Raw genomic sequence first — 22,939 nt, forward strand, 5'->3', positions numbered from 1 at the left:
GTTGCAGCCTGGTTTCACATATAAGAACAGAGAGTAGAGATTCAAACTATCGTTAAGTTTAACAGCTTTAATCCGTACTAATGCTACTATATTTTGCACTAGTGGTTATTTTTTTCCTTGCAACCACAGCCAGAGTTACCGAAGTCAATCAAACGTTGGAAGAGGCTCTTTCATGGCACATCCAGCTGGAAACCGTGTTAAAGCACGGCCAATCGGCTTACAAAGATTCAATTTCAAAGATATACGGTGTCAATGCCGGTGGCTGGTTATTAACAGAACCTTGGATAACTCCCAGTCTCTATGAAAAAGTAAATGATTTATTTGGATCCATGCCCAAGGATGAATACGCAATGAATTTGTTTATTGGAAATAAGGATCTATCCAAACGATATTTCGAAGCTCACTGGAAAAGTTTCTATACCGAGGAAGATTTCAAGCAAATTTCCGAAATGGACTTGAACTTGGTCAGAATCCCCATTGGATATTGGGCTTTTCAATTATTACCCAAAGACCCTTACTGCCAAGGGCAAGAACGTTATCTTGATTCCGCAATTGACTGGGCAGAAAAGTATGGATTGAAGGTTCAAATTGGATTGCATGGGCTCCCTGGATCTCAAAATGGATTTGACAATTCTGGACTAACTGCAACCTCTCCCAAGTGGTTGGAAGATGACGCTAACATTGATTTAACGCACCGAGTGGTTGATTATATTTTTACAAAATATGGTAATAATACCAATGTTCACAGCATTCAGGTTGCCAATGAACCATTGGGTCCAGTACTTGATAAACTGAAGTTGGTCGAGTTCTATTCAAAATGTCTATCGTTAGCAACAGAAAAGAATATCTCCGCAAAATTGGCTTTCCATGACGCTTTCTTGGACATGGAAGCTTGGAAAACCTTCTATCCCGGCAAATTTATCTTGGATCACCATTTCTATGAAGTTTTCACCGATTGGCAATTAAAACTTGATTTGAAAGGTCACTTGGAAAACGTTAGAGATCAAGGAGAGAAGTTATCCCGGACAAAACACAGAAGTATAGTTGGTGAATTTTCTGGCGCCCTTACTGATTGTGCTCCTTATCTTAATGGAATTGGAAATGGAGCACGGTGGGATGGTACTTTTCTACTAGAAGCTCGTGGAACGTGCTATGGTCGAGATGATCCAAATAATTTAACATTTAAAAACGAAACAATGATGTTTTTAAGAGAACAATTTTACACCTATGAAACCAAGGGTGGTGGATGGATATTTTGGTGTTATAAAACTGAACGGTCATTGGACTGGGATATGAGAAGATTGCACAAGTTAAAGATGTTACCAGAGCCCTTATATTTGAGTAAAGAAGTTTATAAGATGGACATTAACGACGATGGCTTTGATAATGATAACTCTCTCGCCGATGGACCTGGCAGGAGATCAGACTTTTTTATACCCCATCCCAGAATATTCTGGGGTCGCTATCGCCTAAGAGGCAGAAGCGGTTCCAGTGGATTGAAAGTTAATCGAATCACCTGGGTTTTTGCTTTATTTATAACAGTGAGTTTTTCAATTTAATATTATGATGTAAAGCCTACGTTTAGTGTGTTTTATATACGGAGTTAAATTACATGTTAGCTTTTCGCAATTTTCAAATTACAGTTTGTAGTAGTCGGGTTGGAGCAAAGGAAAAAAACTCATCTCAAATGTCTCTCACAGTGTAAAGATATCTACCAATCCAATATACCGGGAGAACTATCTAAAATGGTATGTACATGCGCATAGCATAGATATCCGAAGATGAAACTAACATGTTTTATAGGCTGGGATCAAGAAAAAGTCTACGTTGAGAGATAAGTCCTCAAAGAAATCCAATCTTGCGTCTAAAATCTCCCAATTCAAACAAGAGAATAATGACGAGGGGTCATCAGATTCGTACCACGAAAACCCAATGTTAAAGTTGGCCAAAACTTCCAAAAAGGAAAAACAACAAACAAAGTCCAACAACTTCACTGCTAAACTAATGAACAAAGTTACATTCAACACTTCTAATAACCTCAGCAAGTCTGCCTTGCGAAGAAAAAAGAGACGAGAAAAAGAACAATTGAAACCAAAAATGGATGAATTGTTTCTGAGTTTACCGGAAACGTCAACAAACACCGACATAACCAACAATACCACCACGAAAATCGTCACAGCCTCTTCTGGTGAGGGGTTTATTAAGTCTTCCAAGTCAAACCTTAATAAGCCCAACCCCAGTAAATCAAGTGGGTTTAAACAGATACTAAAAGATGAGCATAAGAACTTCAACAATGTGTTGAAAAACCCTCAATTTAGAACATCTCCGTTTGATGCGTTAAGAAATGCAATTCAGCAAAACATGAAATAGAACTAAATAGGAGTCAATGACGACATTTTTTTTTGTTTTCCGATTGTGGTGCGTTCCGTCACCTCATTTACCGTATATTGCGTATATAGGTATTTCCGTAAAAAGCTTGCATATGTTTTTGTGGAGCTAAGAAAAAAAATCGTGTGATGGAGAGCAAGGAAGCTTGTGCTTTTTGTAAGGTCGAGAAATATCCGATGTGTACCATGTGCTGCACAGAAAATCTTGACGTCCGCCTGCTCGTTCCGGTTCGCCATGCCATGTTCGCCATGCCATGTTCCCGTGCCATGTCGCCGCCCACCTCGTCGTTGGTCATGTGTGTAGATGCGACATAAGCCAGGTCCAGGGCTGCCAACACTTCTATTTTCTGACTGTGTTTGAACAATCCACTTTTAGTAAGAAAAAAGATCTGGCCTAATACACACTCCTAACCTGTAGGAATTAGCGAAATTAGAGTTTAAACAACATGCAGTTTGACAACGTAAACTCTTTTGTGTTCCATTCGTATCTTTCGTCACGTGGAAAAAATAATCGCGTAAAATTTTGTTTTTGTTTCTTTTTTTTTTTGTTTTATGTAAACAAAAAAAAGTGCAAGTTTCAAAAACCAAAACAACAGGTTAGACAATTTCCGGTCACTCTAGTTTTTTTAGAAGTTATTAAAAAACATTAGTCAAAAATTTTTTTACAACCAAAACACTTTCGTTGTCTTTACCTCCCAAATACATCCCTAATTGAAAGACTAGAATAGTCTATCCAGGTCGGTGTGCTAATACAACCCCCCCTCCCTCCCCTTTTTGAGTGTTTTAATACGTGGCCTCTTGATTCAGTCATTCACTAAAACAAAGTTCTCCCACAAGTAGCAACACCTTTTTAAAGCTGGGCTGGAACCACCCCCCAAGTTTCCCACTTCTCTAATATACTACACAATGGAGGACGTGTCGCATCTTTCGAACTTAGACATCGAAATCCGCAAATCCCACAGCATCCACAACTTGCATGAGGTTATAACAACTCACATCCACAACACCACCTCCCACTCCCTTTCTACGTTCAACTACTATTTACATCAACAACAGCTCAAAATCCACCCCGATTTCCAATACAACAAGCACAACGAATCCATTTTTGACGACGAGAAACTATTCCCAAGTTTGACATCTACAACGGCCAAGGACGAAGTCACCTATGACCACTCGCACAATAACGCTGGTGGTGCCGATGACGTTCTAGTGAAGTTCGATAACGACAATCCCGACATGATTAACTGTGCAACTTTGCGAGCATTGATTGTTCAATTAACGTCGCCGGAAGTTATAGACTATAACTTGGTGTGTGACTTCTTTCTCACCTATAGAATGTTTTCTACCAGCAGCGACGTAATGGATTTGCTATTAACAAGATTGATCTGGTCATTGCAGTATATCAACTCGGAATCTGACACAAATATAAAGTTAGGAAAATTGGTCTTGTTGCGAACATTCGTGGTGTTGCGGCATTGGATCATAAATTATTTTGTTGATGATTTCGAAGAAAACAGTTACTTGTGTGATTTGTTTTCAACCACCTTGAATAAAATAACCGGTGAATCCAATTTGGTCCATAATCAAGATGAAGAAGACGAAGATCATTCTATTTTCATATCCAAGATATTGGGAGATTTGAAAATGCATTGGTTGAATCTACAAAACCAATTTTGGTCCCTTGGAATTGAATTAGACGCAATCATAGCTAGTCATGACATCATAAATTATGAATTACCGCTGTACCCCCATCGTTACAACAAATTATCAAAATCAAACACCGAGTTGTCATTACATACCAATCCGTCATATCGGAGATCAGCAATGTTATCCTTGTATAATCAAAAGGCCATGCATAAGATCCCTATTTTTGATGACAGCCCCAAGGAAAACCCTCAATATTCAGTTAATAACTTGTTTTTACAACATCGCTCGTCTCGAGTTTCAATCACCAATAAATTGCAACAACACCAGAATCGAGCGGAAAGAAACCAATACCAAATCAAACATTCATCATCTGTACAATTAAGTCCACCAGCACCTGTAACACCACCTAGACAAGTACGAGGAAAGAAGCAACGTGAAAAGAAAATCTCCAAACTGAAACATTTGCATATTAAAGATTCAGCATTGGACTTGAAAAAGACAAAAACGGTTAGGAAACAGCAATCACTTAAGGCAATTCCCACCATTAGTGAAAATAAAACCCAAGAATTAGAAGACGAAGTTGAAGAACACCCAACTCATGTGATGATACAACAAATATCTCCAGATCCATTTTCTCGATCAACAACACCACAGAGCATAGAAACTTATGATCAAGCGGGATTCTCCACCAATGGGAACATCAAACTTCCAACTTCTCAGATTGTAAAAATAGTCCCACCAACACCGGCCAAGAAAATGGATTTTGTATTAGTAGGATCGGGCATAACCTCTCCAGTAGCTTCACCAAAGAGAAAAAGGAACAATAGTAATACAACCGGTTGTTTCAAACCTCCAGTCGTTGAACCAGAATTTGTCCGCAAGAATTCCGTCAAGAAATTAATGGAAGGGTTCAAGAAAACATTGGTCAATCATAATTCCGGAGCCTCACTCACATCTAATACTTCTCAAGTCACCGAAACCGGTCATCTGGAACACGAAGGAATCAATAAATTAATCACAAATGCCAATAATGACATGGATGGTGGCCCAATTGGAAATCGTGTCGATGTATTAAGTGCCAGAATTATAGATGAATTGGAATTTTTAATCCATCATTACATGAGAAATGAGTCTGCGCCAAACTTAACTATTCATTCACCCGAGCACAAAGATGAGTTTGAAGAAGTTGATCTTGATAGTAAAAAGTCACAATCTATTCAAGATATAAGTGTTATGGATATTAATAATTTATCAGAGTTGAACATTCACAAAATTGACAATTTAATCAATGACAACGATCCAATCCAAAAGTCAATGGTTAGTGCCAAGCTAACACCATCCAATGAGAATATTCTTGATACTGTTTTGTTAGAATCAAATCAATCTTCCTTCCGAAAAGCAGCTAGTATTAATTGGAACGATGAAGGAAATTTAAACTTTGACCATTCAAAGAGTGAAGAGGTATTAGATTCAAGCTCTAATGTAAATGTGAATGGTTTCACCTCTGCCAGCGATGAAAAGGCTTCTTTTATTGACGCAATCGATGATCTTGAAGACATGGGCGGTATTGAAGGTATCAATGATAACGCAGATGACGATGAATTTGAGTTTCTGAACCATCATGAAAATACGAGGACATTGGCTCCGGAAAGAATAACACAACCAAGGTTCAGTTTTGAACAAGGTGTTGAAAGCTCAACCGTTTATACATCGTCTGGTAATTTCAGTCAATACGATGTGGAGATTGCTGATTTGGGAATTGCCCTTAGTCCACAGCAAATGAATCAGAATAAGAGAATTTCCATACTATCTCGAGGCTCTTATGGTTCTGCATTGAAACGAGATTCAGTAAAATCGTATATCAGTTATGATTCTGCTTTTTCCATCACCAATGATTCAAGACATTCCGCCAATTATGATCCTAACGACTGCGGCTTGAAGAAGAAGACTGGATTCAATAATCTCCGATACTTGAACAATGACAATAGATCGAATCCGATTATCCTGTCTGTCAACAATGGTGTTGTATTTTCCCAAATATCCCGGTCAACATCGAAAAGCTCACGCAAGAGCGTTGGAACCAGGTTTAGTACCCTCTGTGCCTTGACTGAATTACCATTTAACGAACTTGATACTACATTGGGTGCTATACAACGTAAATCTCATGTAGGTAATTTCCGGGGAAGAGGATCAAGACTGTCAACTGATATGGCTGAAAGTTCTATATTTTCAATAGCTATGAAGAGCAACAAGAGCAATTCAATCAAGAACACAACTCACAAGGAATCATTAGTTTCAAGTAGTTCTACCAAGAATTCCGTGGCTATTCCTGGAATCAGTCATTATGTTCTTAAAGAATTGGCAGCTATACCGGATGAAACAATTCAATCTACTGAAAACCCAATCGAATTTGCATTTCTTAAATTGGAAGGGAAATCATCTTCTAAACTGGTATTAAAAGGAAATGAAGAAAAGGCTGCTATAGATGTTCCTGCGCCTCAAAGCGATGATCAATTACTTCAAGTAGATCAAACTGAAGATATTTTGGATGCTATTCATAATGCCAATACTGAAGATGCGATTGGTTCCCCTGACATATCTGAAAAAGAGCTCCCATTGACGGCAACTAGACAAAATACAGAAAATGAAGTTAATACAACTACGATTCTTGAGGGTCCTTTGGTTTCAACTCCATATCAAACTGACAATGAGGAGGAGGAGGACGACAACAACAATATCGATATTGTTGGTCCTACAACTTCGACTCCAATAAAAGACAATCTGAATGCCCAGTATGAATATACCAATACCTTTGCCGATGATGACGACGACGACGACGATATTGATGGTTTTAATTTCTCGCAACCAATGATGCCATCATCCCATAATTTAGGATATGATACCCCCAAGACTATTTTGGATAATTATGAACCTTCTAAAGAGGTATTATCAGTTGAAGAAATTATGCATAACAATACCCATATTTCATTCGTTCTTTCGTATGATTCGAAATCACTTGCTGATCATTTCACTGTGATTGAGAGAGATATGTTGCAAGAAATTGATTGGAGGGAATTGATTGAGTTGAAATGGAATAAAGAATTGACACCTGTAAATAGTTGGTTGGAAATCATTGTTAATGATAATTACTATGATCAGAATAAGGGGGTTAACTTGGTGATTGCCAGATTTAACCTTATGGTTAATTGGATCATTTCTGAAATTCTCCTTACTAAAGATCATCAAGAACGAATTAATATTATTTCCAGATTTATTCATATTGCTCAAAATTGTTATGCCTTGCAAAACTATTCGACATTGATGCAAATCATATTAGCGTTGACATCTGAGCGAGTTCAAAAATTGAAGTCAACATGGAGAAATTTATCACCGGGTGATATTTTAATGCACAAGAACCTTGAAGAAATTGCCCTGCCATTCAAGAACTTCTTGAACCTTAGATTATCTATCAATCAAATGAAACCTTCCCGAGGATGTATTCCATTTATGGGGCTTTATCTTTCTGATTTGACATTTAATGCTGAGCGGCCTGGAATAATCAAACGTCACGATGAAGGTCATGAGCATTTAATCAATTTCTCCAAGTTTAGAACTTCAGTGCATGTGGTTAAATCTTTATCACAATGTATAGAATGGTCTGGTTATTATGACATCAGGATTCAAAGGGAGTTGCTTTCAAAGTGTCTTTATATTAGAAGTTTGGACGAGGAAGAGATGAATTATTGTTTACAAGTTTTGCATGACTCGTAGTGTTTAGTGAGCATTTTATATTTTAGTTCTTTGTTTATTTTATTTAATCTAATTTATTTTTATATCTTGTACATGTTGCAGACCATGCTGCAGATCATGCAGCACAGATGGCTGCAAAAAAAAACTAGTATAAAGTTAAATGCTAATTGCTAATTACTAGATTTTACTACCTTCAACTTTTGATAATTCATAATAAACTTATTATTAAACAATTTATACATACTCTAAATATATACCCAAAACAAATGCAATACAAAAAAATGAACAAGACTCATCTAGATCTTAGTCTTGCAACAAGCCTTTTCGGTCTTTTCATCACCAACCAAAATGGACTTGTTGAAAGCATTGTTAGATTGAGGCAAGTCTAAAGCTGGGTTCTTGTCAAAGAAATTGAATGGAGCCAATTGGATGTTGTGGATATCTACAGGCATGACTGGGAAATCTTCAACTCTTGGAATATGGGTGAAACCAACAGTGGCCCAAACGACAATATCGTCATTTCTGACATCGTCAACACCATTAGCCCATTCACCTAAACCAGTATCGCTGTGAGATTGGTTAGTGAATTCACCAGCAGCGAAAAGTTCGTGATCACGGTACTTGGTGACCCAGATTTGTTCAGTGGCAAACTTGGCTCTCTTGGAGTTGAAAGAGTCCTTGTCAGCAAGTAACATTTGTCTGGCTGGCATGTTAACCTTGTAACCAACAGGGGAACCAGAAATTGGGTTGATCTTGTTTTCGTTGATGATCTTGTAGGTTCTGTTGGTGAATGGAGATTGTTCAATGTGACCAGCTTTTTCAACATACTTTCTGTCAGTAACGAAACCAATACCGAATGGGTTGAAGTCATCACGTGGCAACTTGACGGCATCATCGTAAACAACGGTATTCTTGTGACCATCAATGGCTGGATCGATTCTGAAGGAAAGAATATGTTGATGGTAAGCAGCCATGACGTTTGGACCGACAACAGTACCCCATGGAACCTTGACATCTGGATCAATTGGCATGGTGGAAAGAATACCAGTAGCTCTGGTTTCAATATCAATAGAACCATCAGTGACGAATTTCAAGTTGATGATATATTCGTAGTTGGCAACAGTAGCAATTGTTTGAACAACAAAGATTCTCTTTCTGGCAACAACAGCATTGTTGGTACGGTAGTTGACATGCTTATATAACAAACCATCATCTTGTTCATGCATACAAACGGTGTTTGGAATGATGAATGGTTCACCAGTGGCGTGGATACCCATACCATCCATGTACTTGATAACACCCAAACAGTCACAACCAAGAGCTAAATGGTTACCGTTGGTACCGAAACCACAATCACCTAAATCGAAAGCTTGCTTTCTGTGATATGGAGCACGAGGATCACCGTATGGAACAGTCATTTCAGAGAGAGAAATACGGTAGAAAACTTGTCTTCCCTTGAACCAAACGTCGTAAACAGCAAAACCTTCTCTAGAAGTTGGGGAAACTCTGAATTCCCATCCTTGCCAAGTAACCTTGTTACCATCAGTAACTTGGAATGAAGGACCTTCTGGTTGAGAAATCAATAATGGCTTAACATCTCTCATGGTGGTTTCGCCATTCAAGTCTGGGTGGTATTCAACAGCTGGAACTGGAATCCAAGGTTGGGTTGGGACAGTGGTGGCATCGAAACCACCTGGTAAGTAATCCATTCTGATGAATTTCTTGGTGAAACATTCAAAAACAGGGGAGAACTTCAATGGAAGGGAATAATGGTTAGATTCAGTATGTCCATTACCAGCAAGAACATACATGAAGAATTGACACAAAGGTCTAGTTTCATTGGCATCATCAGTAGCATAAATCCATGGATCGTTTCTGACAGTGTAACCAGGTGGTAATTTCAACTTGGCAATTTCTTCTTGAATCTTTGGATGGTTGTTACAGTGTTCTTCCCATTCCATCATGTCATCAGGTAATAATGGACCAACAACACCCTTTGGTAATTGGACCTTGGTGATGATGTGACCAATACTAACATTAACCAAAGCCTTGTTAAAGTCTAAAGTGTTGGTATAGTAGTAACAGTATAAGATTCTTGGGATGTTTGGTAATGGAGAACCATCTCTTTCAGCTTGGATATATTTCTTCATATCCTTCTTTGGAGGGTCTAATCTGTCAATTTGAACAAAATGGACATTGGCAGCAGCTGGATATGCATCCTTGACTAACTTAGATGCTAATCTGATTTCATAATCCTTAACAGGTTCAAATGGGTGAAGTCTTGGAGACATATTGATATCGAGTATGTGTTATTAAGAGTTCTTGTAGAGAAAGATGAAAAAGATGAAAATTAGCAACTGGGAAATTTTCAAGTGTTTAAATAGTAATAAAAACCAGGAGGAGAAGACCTTCGTGGGGCGTTCCATTAGCGGAGTTTGTCCAGATCAATCTATTAAAACTTGTTAATCAGAAGGAGTCGTATTTGTGTTTCACCATTATATCTGTGTAAAATGAAATGCCCGATTCGGTAGTAAGAGCGCATGGAGTATCCCAATTAGGAAGTTCAATTCGAAGACAATGACAATTTTTTTTTATTCAAATTAATTTTTTTTTGATTTCTTCGCCAAATTGTTCGTTGGGGAGTTTCCATTTTATGATAAGAGATAGTAGAGGTCAGATTAGGTAACGTTCTATCTTATCAGACCAGTCAATCTGCGAAGCCTCTAATTGGCTGATGCAAAATATCACGCATATGTCTAACTGCTTAATAAACACGTTAAAACCTTAATCTAACAGAGTAATCTTCTTTCACCTCCAAACACCGTTGACTCCGAAAAGCGCCACAGTTATTACTGCATTTGGATAGGAAGGATGCGCAAGTCGCAAATTGTTAGTACTAAAAACAGTCAAGCACGCAATTCTCAGAAACTGAGAAAAATTGGCGCGAAGCGCCGAACATACAAAAAAATGAGCACAAACAAAATTTCCGCGATTATAATTAGTTTGATAACAAATTTGGCAACAAAATTCCGCGAACGTTTCTATTAGTGAGGAAATGGATAAGGCCCTCCCTTGGATAGGATAGAACTGCCGTTTATGTAATTTACTTTAATCCCGAATGTAAATGGGCTTTGATTGGAAGGGTTCTGATGATATCAAGTCAACTGATCATCAGAAATAGGTTATCTGGGGGAATCAATTCTTATTGAGTATGCTATCAGTCTTACAATGATACATGCCAATTAATTATATCTTCAAATCTATTCATCCGATCATCCCATCTCTGCAACCGCTGTCTGACTCATTACCTCTATATCAGGAGAAGATTGGGTTCTTCTTGCAAGATTCTTGCTGGCCACTTTCCAGAAGGAGCTGTATAAAACAGAAAGTCGTAAATCATTGCTGCAAATCCCTATCATCATTTTAGTCACATTCTCTATTAAGTTGGATGTTCACTTATGAACAATATGTTTTTGTTTTAACTAATTGATTATGGTCGCATATTTTTGAATCCTTTTGTTGATTTTCTGACTAAATTTTTTGCAACAAACAAACGTCGCATTAAACTATGCATTAAATGCGAGTTTAAAGTTTTAACATTTGACCTCGCAAATATGCATGTTTCTAAAACCAACGGAAACATTGGGGAATGGGTTGACACAAAGATGTATTTAGATGACCCCCCTATAAACATACAGTTGTACAAAAAAGCAATTCTTGTGTGAAACTTTATACCACCCCTTTGCGTCTTGGAAGAGGGGTTGGGGTTGGTTGTCAAGAGAGGAAAGCTGCTGCCAGTTAACCTCCTTTCAAATAATAATAAAAAAAACAAAGTTTCCTTGTTGAAAGGAATATCAAATAAGCTATTTAGTAGTCAGGAAAGGTATCTGAAAAATTATAAGCAATCTTGGAAACTCAAATATCAGTCCTTTGTTATTAGCTTAAAGAGAGTACTCAAATTTAAACTATATCAAGTATCACTGAACTAAAATGTGGACCCTTGGTCCAAACAATATGTAGGAAGCTTATTATCTCTACTTGAGTCACCTTACCTAAACTAATTTCCGAGTTTATAACTCTTTGTCTTTTTAATTTTTTTTTTTGCAGCAATTTAATTAGAAACTAGTACCACTAGTTTAGTCCCCACATGCAAGTTTAATATTGCCTGTTCCTTAACCCTACTTCTTAATTTTTTGCACTCTGAATTTCTCGTTGTTCTACCCAAGAATATAATTACCAATATATGTCGTCCGCGAGAAGAATTACAAACAATCGTAGTGAAGCTATAAATAAAGATGTGTAAAAAAGAGAGCCTCCAATTATCTAAAATTTGCAATCAGGGGTTTCCAGGAGATTCAACATGTACAAATTGACAATTTTATTTCATTCATATTCTAATACATATTTAATACAATTATTCGATAAGTTCATATTCTTGAGAGACAATGGTAAATGGCAGTATTGTAAATTTTTGATAGAGCAAGAATTCATGTATAAAATTTTCACATTTCCGAGAGATTTAAGCCATACTTGGTTATCATCCCATACCTATGAGTACATTGTTATGCGCAAAAACTGCAAAGTCAGGGGTAGATTGCTCAATACAATGCAATTTAAAACTGTTCAAATCCTTTATCTCACTTCGCAATTAGGGAAGAATCAATTAACTCATAATGTCCTAAGGTAACATGGGCGACTGTTTCAGAAAAGGAGGTGATTGAAGTGCTAGTGCACTCAACACTACTCAATTCAATTTCTTTTAAAGTTTCAAGAAACCTAATTTCCCGCCAGTCCTCTAGCTTGTCATCTCTAAAGGCTATAGCACAAACTTTGTTATATTCTATTGGCCTTGGGTTATTAATTAACACTCTTTACACAAACTTCAAATTAACCCGCACAAAGTATAGAACAATCAAGGTTATTAAATGATGGAAAATAATTGAAATAAGTAGCAGTAACTATACAATCATACAATTTTACTGTTATGTCATATAATTTTCCGATTTTACTGTATTTTTCTAAATCCTATTTTACTTAATGGAAACAAAGATCTCCATGACTAATAATATCCATTCAAGTTTGGAGTGACATCAGTGAAATCATTCACAAATTTATCAACTACAGTCATGCAATTCACACCTTTAGGATCATAGTTAAATGAGTGGTTGTCCATCCACGTTGGCATGAATATAAACTCAAGTCGATCGAAACAAGAATTACGAGTAACTGAACAAATATTACCAGGAAAGCAGACAGAAAAAACCCAATTACATATTTGCATGGAAGTAAAATTAAAATCAGGATAATGATCTTGCGGGGAGACCTGGAAGGTAAGTTGTTAGAAACTTTGTTAACCATTGATCAACACCTATAATTGTTCATGTTTTCATCTCCAAATAATCTATTATATGAAGGAATAAATAAAGGCAAAACTTAAAGTAAATGCTATAATAACCAGGACATGTATAAATGTGCACAAAGGATATATCAAAAAAGCCATCTGAAATTGTTTTCTTGTTCTTTCTTAATAATTTCTACCAAAAATTAAGTACTATAACTAAATTGTTGATTTTGAGCGGGAGCACATTAAACACTATATACTGCCCAAACCTCGAAATTGAAGGTTGAGAGATTTACCAGACACATCCTACTTATTCAAGAGTAGAAGTTTGCACGTAAATGATAGGATAAGAATAAAGGAACAATGCCTTTTCTTGAAAAGTTCGTGCTTCCAAGCGGGTTTATGTCCTAAATTAAAAAACTGTTCGAAGATTTGGCCTACCGTTTACTAGTTTTATTTCTTCAACTTGTTTTATATTTTAAGAAGGCTCCTCACTTTTCTCTTTCCTTATCAGTGACACACTATAGTATGTCCCTTGCAGTAACATTTCTTTTTTTCTGGTTTGGTTGCTTATGAGGGGAGTAGATTTGTTGGGTTGAGCCGAGATGCTCGGTTGAGTCCTTGATAAAGCCAATCCGATCAGGCGCATCACCTGACTTTATTGCCCTCGAAACTACCAAAAGTTCAACAAATTTTATAAAAATGAGTTAAATGTTCAGAGTTATCTGGGTAGTGGGGTTCTCAATTAATACCTGGGGTATATCAATCATCACATTTTTTTTTTGATAAATATATATATATATACCTTTGTTGTTGATATATAACGATGAACATGGCCAAAAGGACTCAAAGAAATCCCACGGTATGGGTATCTGCATTAGTTGCAACCTCGGCGTTAGCACTCACTTATAAGTTATATCAAACCTACTTCAAGTCAGAAGAGGATGAATTAGAAACGCGATCTATTGAGGATAGTGATATCACGAGCTATATAATCTCGCCCAAGTATTCCAACAAATCAATTGCCATAACCTTGTCATCTACATTTATTTCATCCAAGATTCCTTTGAATGAAATCCTTATAAATCTGGAGAATATGATTTTTATAATTCCTCCTAATTTAAATGAAGAAGACTTGAATGTTACGATTCCTCCTAACTTCAAGTTATTGAAATGTTCAAATGTTGATGGATATTTACAAGTATTAAAGAATTTGAAACCAGATTTATTATTCTTGTGTAGTGACGATTTAGGGATTAATATTTCCAATTTAAGTTCGGATATGAAGTTGTTTATCAAAACAATCGTTAATGTTGATCAAAACAAGGAAGATATTTATAGCAAGTTGAGACCAATTTTTGGTTAATAGTTAGATGATTGATTATATATAGTATTAGGTGGTATGGATTACTGCCTATGTGATTTAATTCGGGGCCCATCTTTTCGTTCTCTATTTATTGGTGTTTACCTAGTAATATAGAAGATTTCAATTGGCGAGACTCAGTAGAGTATATAAAGGTGAATGTTCACTCAATAGGAGTGCCAAGCTGTTCACTTCAAGCCTTCTGCCACTGCAATCATTACCTTAATTTTGTAGCACTTTCTATTTGGCAGCATTTATCTATTTTGAAGAATGGGCCAATTTAGAGAAATGTCATACATGTGGGAGTGGGAGTGGGAAGGTAGTGAACGCAAACGATCCTACGAGGTTTGGTTTGTTACGTTTGAACCCGGGCTACATTTCAAGGGGTCTTTCACCTGCTCAATAAAGTAATATAAACACAGATAGCTTTGTCGTTTACATGAGGTAGAAACATTCCTTGCAACATGCATACGAATGCAAAGAGTGAATTGTTGAGTCTCGTATGCACAAGGAAGCGTGAAGAGTAATCTTCGAAGTAAAATCTTGGCATACGAACAACTTGGAAAATGACTCCATTTAATTAAGCATGTGTCGAGACAACCGCCCGTTGTATTTTTTTCATAAGACGTACGGCTTTCCATGGCTAAAGTGGCGAAGAAAAGTGACGTGAGGCGTAAAGAAATTCAAGTATACAACCGACAGAGAAACCCAACAAACCGTTGAATCAGCATAAACGACAGGAGCAAGGTACGATCATTGAAGATGTCTGTTGAGTTAATCACAAGGTTAATCCTTCGATATCTTATACGACAGTAATATTAATTCTGATAATTCATGTCTGCATGTTTGGAGTTTGGAACTAGTTTCAAACTAAATTCTGTTTACAAACGTGTAAAAGCCTCTAAGGTTAAAGCGACATTCATATTATTATTGGCTGACGAGTGGATCTGTAAAATTATAAGACTACACGCTTGTGAGGAAATATTGCGCAGATCGGATGATAGTTTCCCTGATATTCCGAGTTTCGCAATTTCTTTGTGTCGGACCATGTCGTACAATAATTTCATCCTCTGTATTTTCTTGTTGCAATGTCACCTACGAACAATAGTACAGATTTTGCAAATCTGATACGGCTAACGTTTTAATTTTAACCAGGGCTGTAAACGATTACACCGTTGCGAAATAGACTTTGCAGTAGCTACAAACATCAAGTAAAAAAAAACCATTACTATTACTACTATTAAAAAGATAAATAAATATATAAAAAAAGGAGGGGGGGTTTGGGGGACAGATTAACACATTAAGTAAAATTTGTTCATATGATTAAGGGGGGACCGGATTTGTAGATAAACCAATTTTGAATCGCCAGGATACTACTTGATTTAAACTCTATTTTGGAAGTCTGGTAATTGAACACCCTTGATGGTAATGTAACTGTTTTGTGGGTTAGCAATACCGGCGTAAGCGTTGTACCAAGCAGTAAAAGCAGTAAGCAATCCGAAAACACCACCAGCCTTCTTAACAGCGGTGGATCCGTTAAATTCAGAAATTGCCAACAACAAGAATGTAATTGTCAACAAGAAGAACACCATGAAGAAAGCAACTGTAGATTTAACGGTCATCAACATCATAAAGAAGGTAAAGATAAACCAACCAATCAAAAATATACCTATAGCGTTTGCAAATTGTTTTGGTTCTTCGGCATAAGCGGCTTTGATACCAAAGGCATCAACTTGGATAGCAGCCCAAGAACCCCAGAAACCACCGTATGAAGATAAAGCGACACCACCGAAAGTGTTACCAACGGCAATTTCGAACATACCAGCAACTAATTGAGCAGCACCTCCGTAGAAGAAAGCTAACCCAACAACAATGTTTGGAATAGTGACACCTCTTGCTTCACAGTTAATTAATGACAAGACAAAGGTGGTTAAAGCAAAAGCAGATAAACCTAATGGAGCAGGGTTGGCAAAGTCGTGCTTTGGTGGAGGAGATAAACCTGGGTTCAAAGTACCACCGAAGGCTTCAACCAATTCTGATCTTAAATAACGTTCATTACCAAATTGAACGTAGTCACCATCAGTTTGAACCTTGGTGACTGGGTGGTCGGGGTGGTCTGGAGTAAGACCGGATGGTCCTTCCTTGCTTTCAATTTCAAGTTGTTGATTATCAGACATCGTTATATTATATAAATTTACTAGTGATAAAATGTGAGAGACTAAAAATGGAGAAAGAAAAAACAGGAGGAATTTTATTGAATTATTTATATGTCCGTTTTTTTTTCTTGCGAATGTCTGAAATGTAAAAAAAAAAAGGATAAAAAAGAAAAAAAATTAATGCAACAAAAAAATATTATGGGTGACATAAAATCTTTTTTTTTTTTGCGAGCTTAATAAAGAAAAAAATTAGAAAAAAAAATGTCGGCGAAGAGGGGGTGGTGTGGTGGAATCGATATGAGTAGTGGTAAGCTTAGTTTCCTCTTAGACTACATTTATCATGGCTAGTTGGTAACTCACTATCACCAGTAACTATTTTCGGTAAAACCAATGTCGACGGTTATTATTTGTAATTGATAAATGAAGGGTGACTAGGTGAACTGACCTATTAGACCACTTTTTTTGTCAGACAGTTTCAAACAAAAGGGTAACCCCACTCGTACGCAAAAAACCTGCCGACTTATTTTTTTTTGTCTTTTCTTTTTCACTATACTGGCTCTCTTTTTTTTTCCCATTTCCGTTTACAACAAATTTTTTAGTCGATACATACCAAACTCCGAAATCATAAAGACAGTCATGAAAAAGCTTAAGAAACATGATAGTCCCTGTTTATTATAGTTTGTTAACAATAGATTTTTCATGTGGACATTTTTCCACTAGGTCATTTCTATTATTTGAAGATTTCGTCATAGTAAGACCATTCCTTCTACTAAACGGAGAAGTGTGTTGTTCCCTCGTCTCTGGCTCGGCTTAGTATTTTGAAAATCCGTTTATTTTTTTTGTCCCCATTATATGGGTATTTCCATGGTGGAGTTTTTTTCATTCATTTTCTTTGTAGGCAAGAAAAACAAAAAAAAAAACAAGGCCAATTCTATTTTTTATTTTTTATGCACCCCCGGCAATAGCCAAGCAACTCCGAGCCCGCCGATGTCTAGTGGGGCTACATATATTTTATTTTCAAATTTGCCAAATTCCTCTTTATTTAAATTCAAGTTTTATATGGTGAATTTTACATGTTTTATCTTGTAGGCTACTTAAATTTACAGTTTCACATTTTTTTTATTTTCTAGTTTCGTCTAATTAGTGATCTCTCCACACAAGGTTTATTCTTATTTTATTCTGCATTATCTCGGAGTCCGATTGGAATTGAAAAGACCACGATTCGTACCTTGCTTTGTTCTTATCAGTTGCTTTTACCCCACAAAATCAGTATTTTTCGTATGTTGGCAAAATTGTGTAAAATCTTTCAAGACATGTAGAATCTACTGGGATATGACTTGCATAATATTGCGTAAACAAGAACAAGAAATTTAAAGTGATCTAAAGTAGCAGTTAACAACAATCCCCACCACCTCATGTAGACTTCTCATTTTCATGCTGATCCCATTCAAATCGAACCTTTGAACAAGGCTGTCCACACCAAGGCGTAAACAGTTGCTTTAACCCTTATTGTTCGTACCCTGTTCCAATTTCCGCAGGACCTACTCATTTTCCGCAATTTTTATTTTCGTTTTCAATTTTTTTTTAATTTTTTATTTTTCGTTTGCGGGGGAGGGGTCGCGATGTGGGGCTAGAGAAAAAAGTCTCCTTGTATTCAGGCAATAACATGTTGCTCTTATATCCAAGTAAGAGGGCTCACCCCCCATTTCCCCATTTTCTACCTTTTGTTGGGAGATCTGATCTTAACTTGTGTAAATTTATGTTTACCAAGGGTAGCAAAATCACAGGTCCAAGAAAAACCTTGGACTTAATTTGTTCAATAAGTAAACAAATTTTGTCCAGACAAAATAAATCAAAAGCATGGTGCATATATTGCCAAGTACTTTAGCCGTGTAAACATTAAGTAAATATTGAATTGGACATATGGAAGATCGAGAGCGAAAGATTAAAATACTAGTAGTGAGCTGATATTCCCCGGTATAAGCGAATACGCGTTTTAAGAAATTAACTTTACAGAATCAAAACTCTAATGCCGCATTTGTAACTATTTTGAACACTATAATTACCCTGAAAATTCTTGTTTGTTACTTTTAATGACCACTGCATGTAACTGGTTTGCTTTCATTTTCTGATTTATCGCTTAAAGTTTCGTGTTTTCATTGGATTGACAACCATTAGGAGTTGCAACGAAATACAAATTAGCTTTGATATAGAATGTTTTGAGTCATTCGTGTTGCAGCAACTTTTCCCATTATCCAGGTCTTATAATTCACCATAATAGACTAGAAATTATTACTAGATAAAATCTTATATGTCACAAATATCGAAATTAGATCTACAAATTCCAAAGAATCATAACTTCAAGAAGCATATTTGTTTTTATAACCACTTGGCTAATTTGGAGGGGGGTTTACTAGACTACAAAATTGCATGTTTTTTCAATTATCAACAAAGTGCTTCTGATCAAGCAGAGTCTACCACAAAACACTAATATTACCTTTTTTAAGCTTCAGAGTCACGTTCATTAAAGAACAATAAATACTGATCAAGTCATGATATTTCAATTTGTATTTCAAGAAGCTTATTTAATAGACTTCCATTGTACTATACAACAACACTTATAGTATTAACTATAATGAACCTTCTTAGAAAGAGAAATATGACACTTTTCAAGTTAGTTCCATCGGTTATCCAATGTTCCATCGCAACAATTTTGGTATACCGCGTTGACTAATTATTCATACGGCCCTTCCTAAATTATGATACAGAGGATATTACGTTTTTATACAAATAACTCTCACAGGGGAATCCGAGGCCTTGTGCTCTCTAAATTTTCATCAGACTCCTAACAGGCAAAAGAGCATTATTCAAGAGTTTGTCCAATGAAGGAGACATCTCACATATTCGATTAAATTTGGAATGGAAGTTTTACTACTCAACTTTGATGAATAATCATCGAGGCTTAAAAATGTTTGAATTAAAAGAACAAGAGATGAAATGTGCGTTGTTCCTGAAATAGAATACCTGCCATCTATACGTCATATGCAAGATCTTGCCTTCCAAGATCCGGCTGTCCTACAGAGGTATGCAGCATGACATAACTCTGGGTGTAAAACAAACCTTGTAAAAGGTCCTTAAATAGTAAATAGTGGAACCCATAAATCCTGAAATAGATTGCACTCGACAATATCTCTAATATGCCTTCATATGCAATTGGTTTAATTGGTTGCAAAAGACGTTGTGCTGACAGAGTATGTATCACGTGACAACGTTTGAGAAATTTTTCTGTTCTTTAAATTTTACCTGATTTGGCTCTTTTGTAAACAAACTTAATTTAGAGAAATTCAAAATAGGTTAGATGTGGAATTTTACTTGCCACAAGTGATACAATAAGAAGAGAAGCAAGGAAGGAATTTCAAGAAATTTAGCTAATCGTTCAACTACAAGCAAGATCCTCATCGACAACAAAGTTCAGACATTTTCACCTCAAGGACGGACTACTCTAATTAAGCTAAACCTGACTTCTTTACAACCAATATGACTTTCTTTAGTCGATCACCAAAACACCAGCGTACTCACGATGTTGGGGATATCTCTCAGTCAATGGAAAACATTTCAATTTCCAGTAATAACATGATGGATATAGATACAAGCTATAGATCCAATGTTGGTGCCACTCCTAATAATAAGTTCAACCAATTCAACAAGGAAAATATCACTCCCTTGAATTCACCTACTAAGTCAATCTTACACAATTCTCCCGACGGAGGAAGATACTCTGCAGCCAACACTCCTTACAAGAGTTTCAAGCTAAACTACAATCAGCCTAATGCTCCAATTGTCCAACAGCAACCACCACAACAGCAGCAACAACAGCAACAACAACAACAACAAGATCCTAATATTCGGGCAATTCAAGATAACATTAGTCAATTACAACCATCTCCACACACTAAAAGGTTCAAATTATCCGATGAAGAAGTTCGTAAACGTATTAACAACCCCAAAACAAAAAGATTAGCATCAGTGGCTCAAATTTACTTTTTAGATTATTATTGTGATATGTTTGATTATGTTATTAGTCGAAGAGAGCGTACACATTTGGTTGAACAGAAATTACTTACTGATGCAAATTATTCCAATAGTCCTCAGAAACAACAATTAGAATGGAAGAATTATATTGGTAGGGAAAGAGCTTTGTTGAGGAAAAGAAGATTGAAACCTAAGCATAAAGACTTTGAAATGATCACTCAGGTCGGTCAAGGTGGATACGGACAAGTGTTTTTAGCCAGAAAGAAAGATACCAGAGAAATTTGTGCTCTTAAAATCTTGAATAAGAAGTTATTGGTAAAGTTGGACGAAACAAGACACGTTCTTACTGAAAGAGATATTTTGACAAATACCAGAAGTGAATGGTTGGTTAAATTATTATACGCTTTCCAAGATCCTGAAAAGGTATTCCTCGCTATGGAGTTTGTACCTGGTGGTGATTTCAGAACTTTATTGAATAATACCGGATATTTGATACCTCCTCATGCAAGATTCTATATCAGTGAAATGTTTGCTGCTGTTAATTCCTTGCATGAATTAGGGTTCACCCATCGTGATTTAAAGCCCGAAAATTTCTTGATTGACTCAAAGGGTCATATTAAATTGACTGATTTTGGATTGGCTGCTGGTACTGTTTCAAATGATAGAATTGAATCCATGAAATTGAAATTGCAAAATTTGCAGGACTTAGAAACATATCAATTACCTTCAAGATTAATGCTTGAACGTCAAAAGCTTTTCAAACAAAGTCAAGGACACCATAACCTTGCTAACTCTATAGTTGGTTCTCCGGACTATATGGCATTGGAGGTTTTAGAAGGTAAAAGTTATGATTACACTATTGATTATTGGTCATTAGGATGTATGTTGTTTGAAGCTTTATGCGGATATCCACCATTTTCTGGTTCAAAGCAAGACGAAACTTATTACAATTTGAAACATTGGAAGACTGCCTTGAGAAGACCGCAGACCAAGGATGGTAGATTTGTATTTAGTGATCGTACTTGGAGTTTAATTACCAAATTGATTGCAGCACCAAACCAAAGAATACGAAACTTTAAACAAATTCAACAAATGAGTTATTTTGTTGATATTAAAGATTGGGATAAATTAAGAGAACGTACTCCTCCATTCACACCTCAATTGGACAATGAAGAAGATGCCGGATATTTCGATGATTTTGAAGATGAAGAAATGATGATGAAATATAAAGACGTGTTTGCCAGACAAGAACAGAATGAACAATTGTTGGAAAAGAGTGGTGACAATAAGAAGTTCCAACAAAATAACTTCATTGGGTTTACATTCAAACATAAGTTGAATCCAAACAATAAGTTTGGTAATGGAGAGATTAATCTCTTGAACATGGGCGCGGGAGCTCCTGGAAATAACTCCAGAAGATTAGATCCTTTGGCCACCTTGTATTAGTTTCATATAAAAAAAAAGACAAAAAAAAAGGTTAATTTTAGGTTTGGTTTTTCATTCGTTCTTGTATTTGTATAGTAAATAATACTTACTTCCATATATAATCTTGGTCGATCTTCTCTTTCAAGTACTTCCGCTGGAGAGTATGCAATTCCTCAGCATTACTGACACTTTCTGACAATAAATTGAACAATTCCTCTTGAACAAATTCACCCTGACTTTCCAAAAGTAAGATCTTGTCAGCTTTACCTTCTTGAATGTTAAAACATACAACATGATGAGAATCACTTTGGGAAAGTTCCTTTCCTGTAGGGTTCTGTATCAACTTATTTTCAGTTATGCAGGACACAACTGAAGCAAATGAAGAATATAAAGCGATATCAGCGTCAATCAAGGCAAAATAACAACAATTTATAGCAGCATTCAATTCATTGGCAGTGAATTTTGGATCTTCATCAGTGACTAAAAATTGCACAACAATCAGAATCAATTGACGAGGGTATTTGTATCTTATAATAATGGATTGTAACAAAGCTCGTAACTTATCTTCCAATAACTTTTCCCTAGTTGTCGACAACCCCTTTGCTGGTCTAATTATGATTTCTAAACTTGCTTGATTAGGTAATTCTTGACGTTGTTTAGGTTCAATAGGGCCGGACACGGACGCTATCACTTTTGTATTTCCTATTATTAACTCTGCCGAACCGTCTGAATTGTCCAACACGGACATTTGAACTTGAAAGGCCATGCTTGCTGTTTGTTACCTGTGATATGGTCGATACTCATCGAAGGAAGTTCTCATTTTTTTCTGTGCTTGCAA

At 36.4% G+C, this 22,939-nt stretch overlaps 8 protein-coding genes across 8 annotated transcripts; 5 read left to right on the forward strand and 3 right to left on the reverse strand. All coding sequences in view use genetic code 12, as the record gives it.

The window, feature by feature from the left end:
- Positions 1-80: 80 nt before the first annotated feature.
- Positions 81-1,559, forward strand: SPR1 (Spr1p; the record flags this gene model as incomplete). Its single annotated transcript, XM_007374574.1, has 1 exon — positions 81-1,559. The coding sequence occupies one exon, from the start codon at positions 81-83 to the stop codon at positions 1,557-1,559; it is 1,479 nt and encodes a 492-aa protein (XP_007374636.1).
- A 78-nt stretch (positions 1,560-1,637) lies between these two features.
- On the forward strand, positions 1,638-2,394 carry SPAPADRAFT_60434 (uncharacterized protein; the record flags this gene model as incomplete). Its single annotated transcript, XM_007374575.1, has 1 exon — positions 1,638-2,394. The coding sequence occupies one exon, from the start codon at positions 1,933-1,935 to the stop codon at positions 2,368-2,370; it is 438 nt and encodes a 145-aa protein (XP_007374637.1).
- Positions 2,395-3,293: 899 nt separating this feature from the next.
- LTE1 (mitotic regulator) lies at positions 3,294-7,878 on the forward strand (the record flags this gene model as incomplete). The annotated part of the gene is made up of 1 exon (XM_007374576.1): positions 3,294-7,878. One exon carries the CDS (start codon positions 3,294-3,296, stop codon positions 7,803-7,805), a length of 4,512 nt encoding a protein of 1,503 aa, XP_007374638.1.
- A 202-nt stretch (positions 7,879-8,080) lies between these two features.
- On the reverse strand, positions 8,081-10,075 carry AMO2 (Amo2p; the record flags this gene model as incomplete). Its single annotated transcript, XM_007374577.1, has 1 exon — positions 8,081-10,075. One exon carries the CDS (start codon positions 10,073-10,075, stop codon positions 8,081-8,083), a length of 1,995 nt encoding a protein of 664 aa, XP_007374639.1.
- A 3,777-nt stretch (positions 10,076-13,852) lies between these two features.
- Positions 13,853-14,700, forward strand: PEX22 (Pex22p; the record flags this gene model as incomplete). Its single annotated transcript, XM_007374578.1, has 1 exon — positions 13,853-14,700. The coding sequence occupies one exon, from the start codon at positions 13,958-13,960 to the stop codon at positions 14,489-14,491; it is 534 nt and encodes a 177-aa protein (XP_007374640.1).
- A 1,012-nt stretch (positions 14,701-15,712) lies between these two features.
- Positions 15,713-16,690, reverse strand: FRP3 (putative ammonium permease; the record flags this gene model as incomplete). The annotated part of the gene is made up of 1 exon (XM_007374579.1): positions 15,713-16,690. One exon carries the CDS (start codon positions 16,663-16,665, stop codon positions 15,871-15,873), a length of 795 nt encoding a protein of 264 aa, XP_007374641.1.
- Positions 16,691-20,088: 3,398 nt separating this feature from the next.
- DBF2 (serine/threonine-protein kinase) lies at positions 20,089-22,899 on the forward strand (the record flags this gene model as incomplete). The annotated part of the gene is made up of 1 exon (XM_007374580.1): positions 20,089-22,899. One exon carries the CDS (start codon positions 20,707-20,709, stop codon positions 22,120-22,122), a length of 1,416 nt encoding a protein of 471 aa, XP_007374642.1.
- SPAPADRAFT_136405 (exosome non-catalytic core subunit) lies at positions 22,208-22,867 on the reverse strand (the record flags this gene model as incomplete). Its single annotated transcript, XM_007374581.1, has 1 exon — positions 22,208-22,867. The coding sequence occupies one exon, from the start codon at positions 22,865-22,867 to the stop codon at positions 22,208-22,210; it is 660 nt and encodes a 219-aa protein (XP_007374643.1).
- Positions 22,900-22,939: the final 40 nt, after the last annotated feature.

Source organism: Spathaspora passalidarum (genome assembly GCF_000223485.1).
Source record: "Spathaspora passalidarum NRRL Y-27907 unplaced genomic scaffold SPAPAscaffold_3, whole genome shotgun sequence".
NCBI lineage: Eukaryota > Fungi > Ascomycota > Pichiomycetes > Serinales > Debaryomycetaceae > Spathaspora > Spathaspora passalidarum.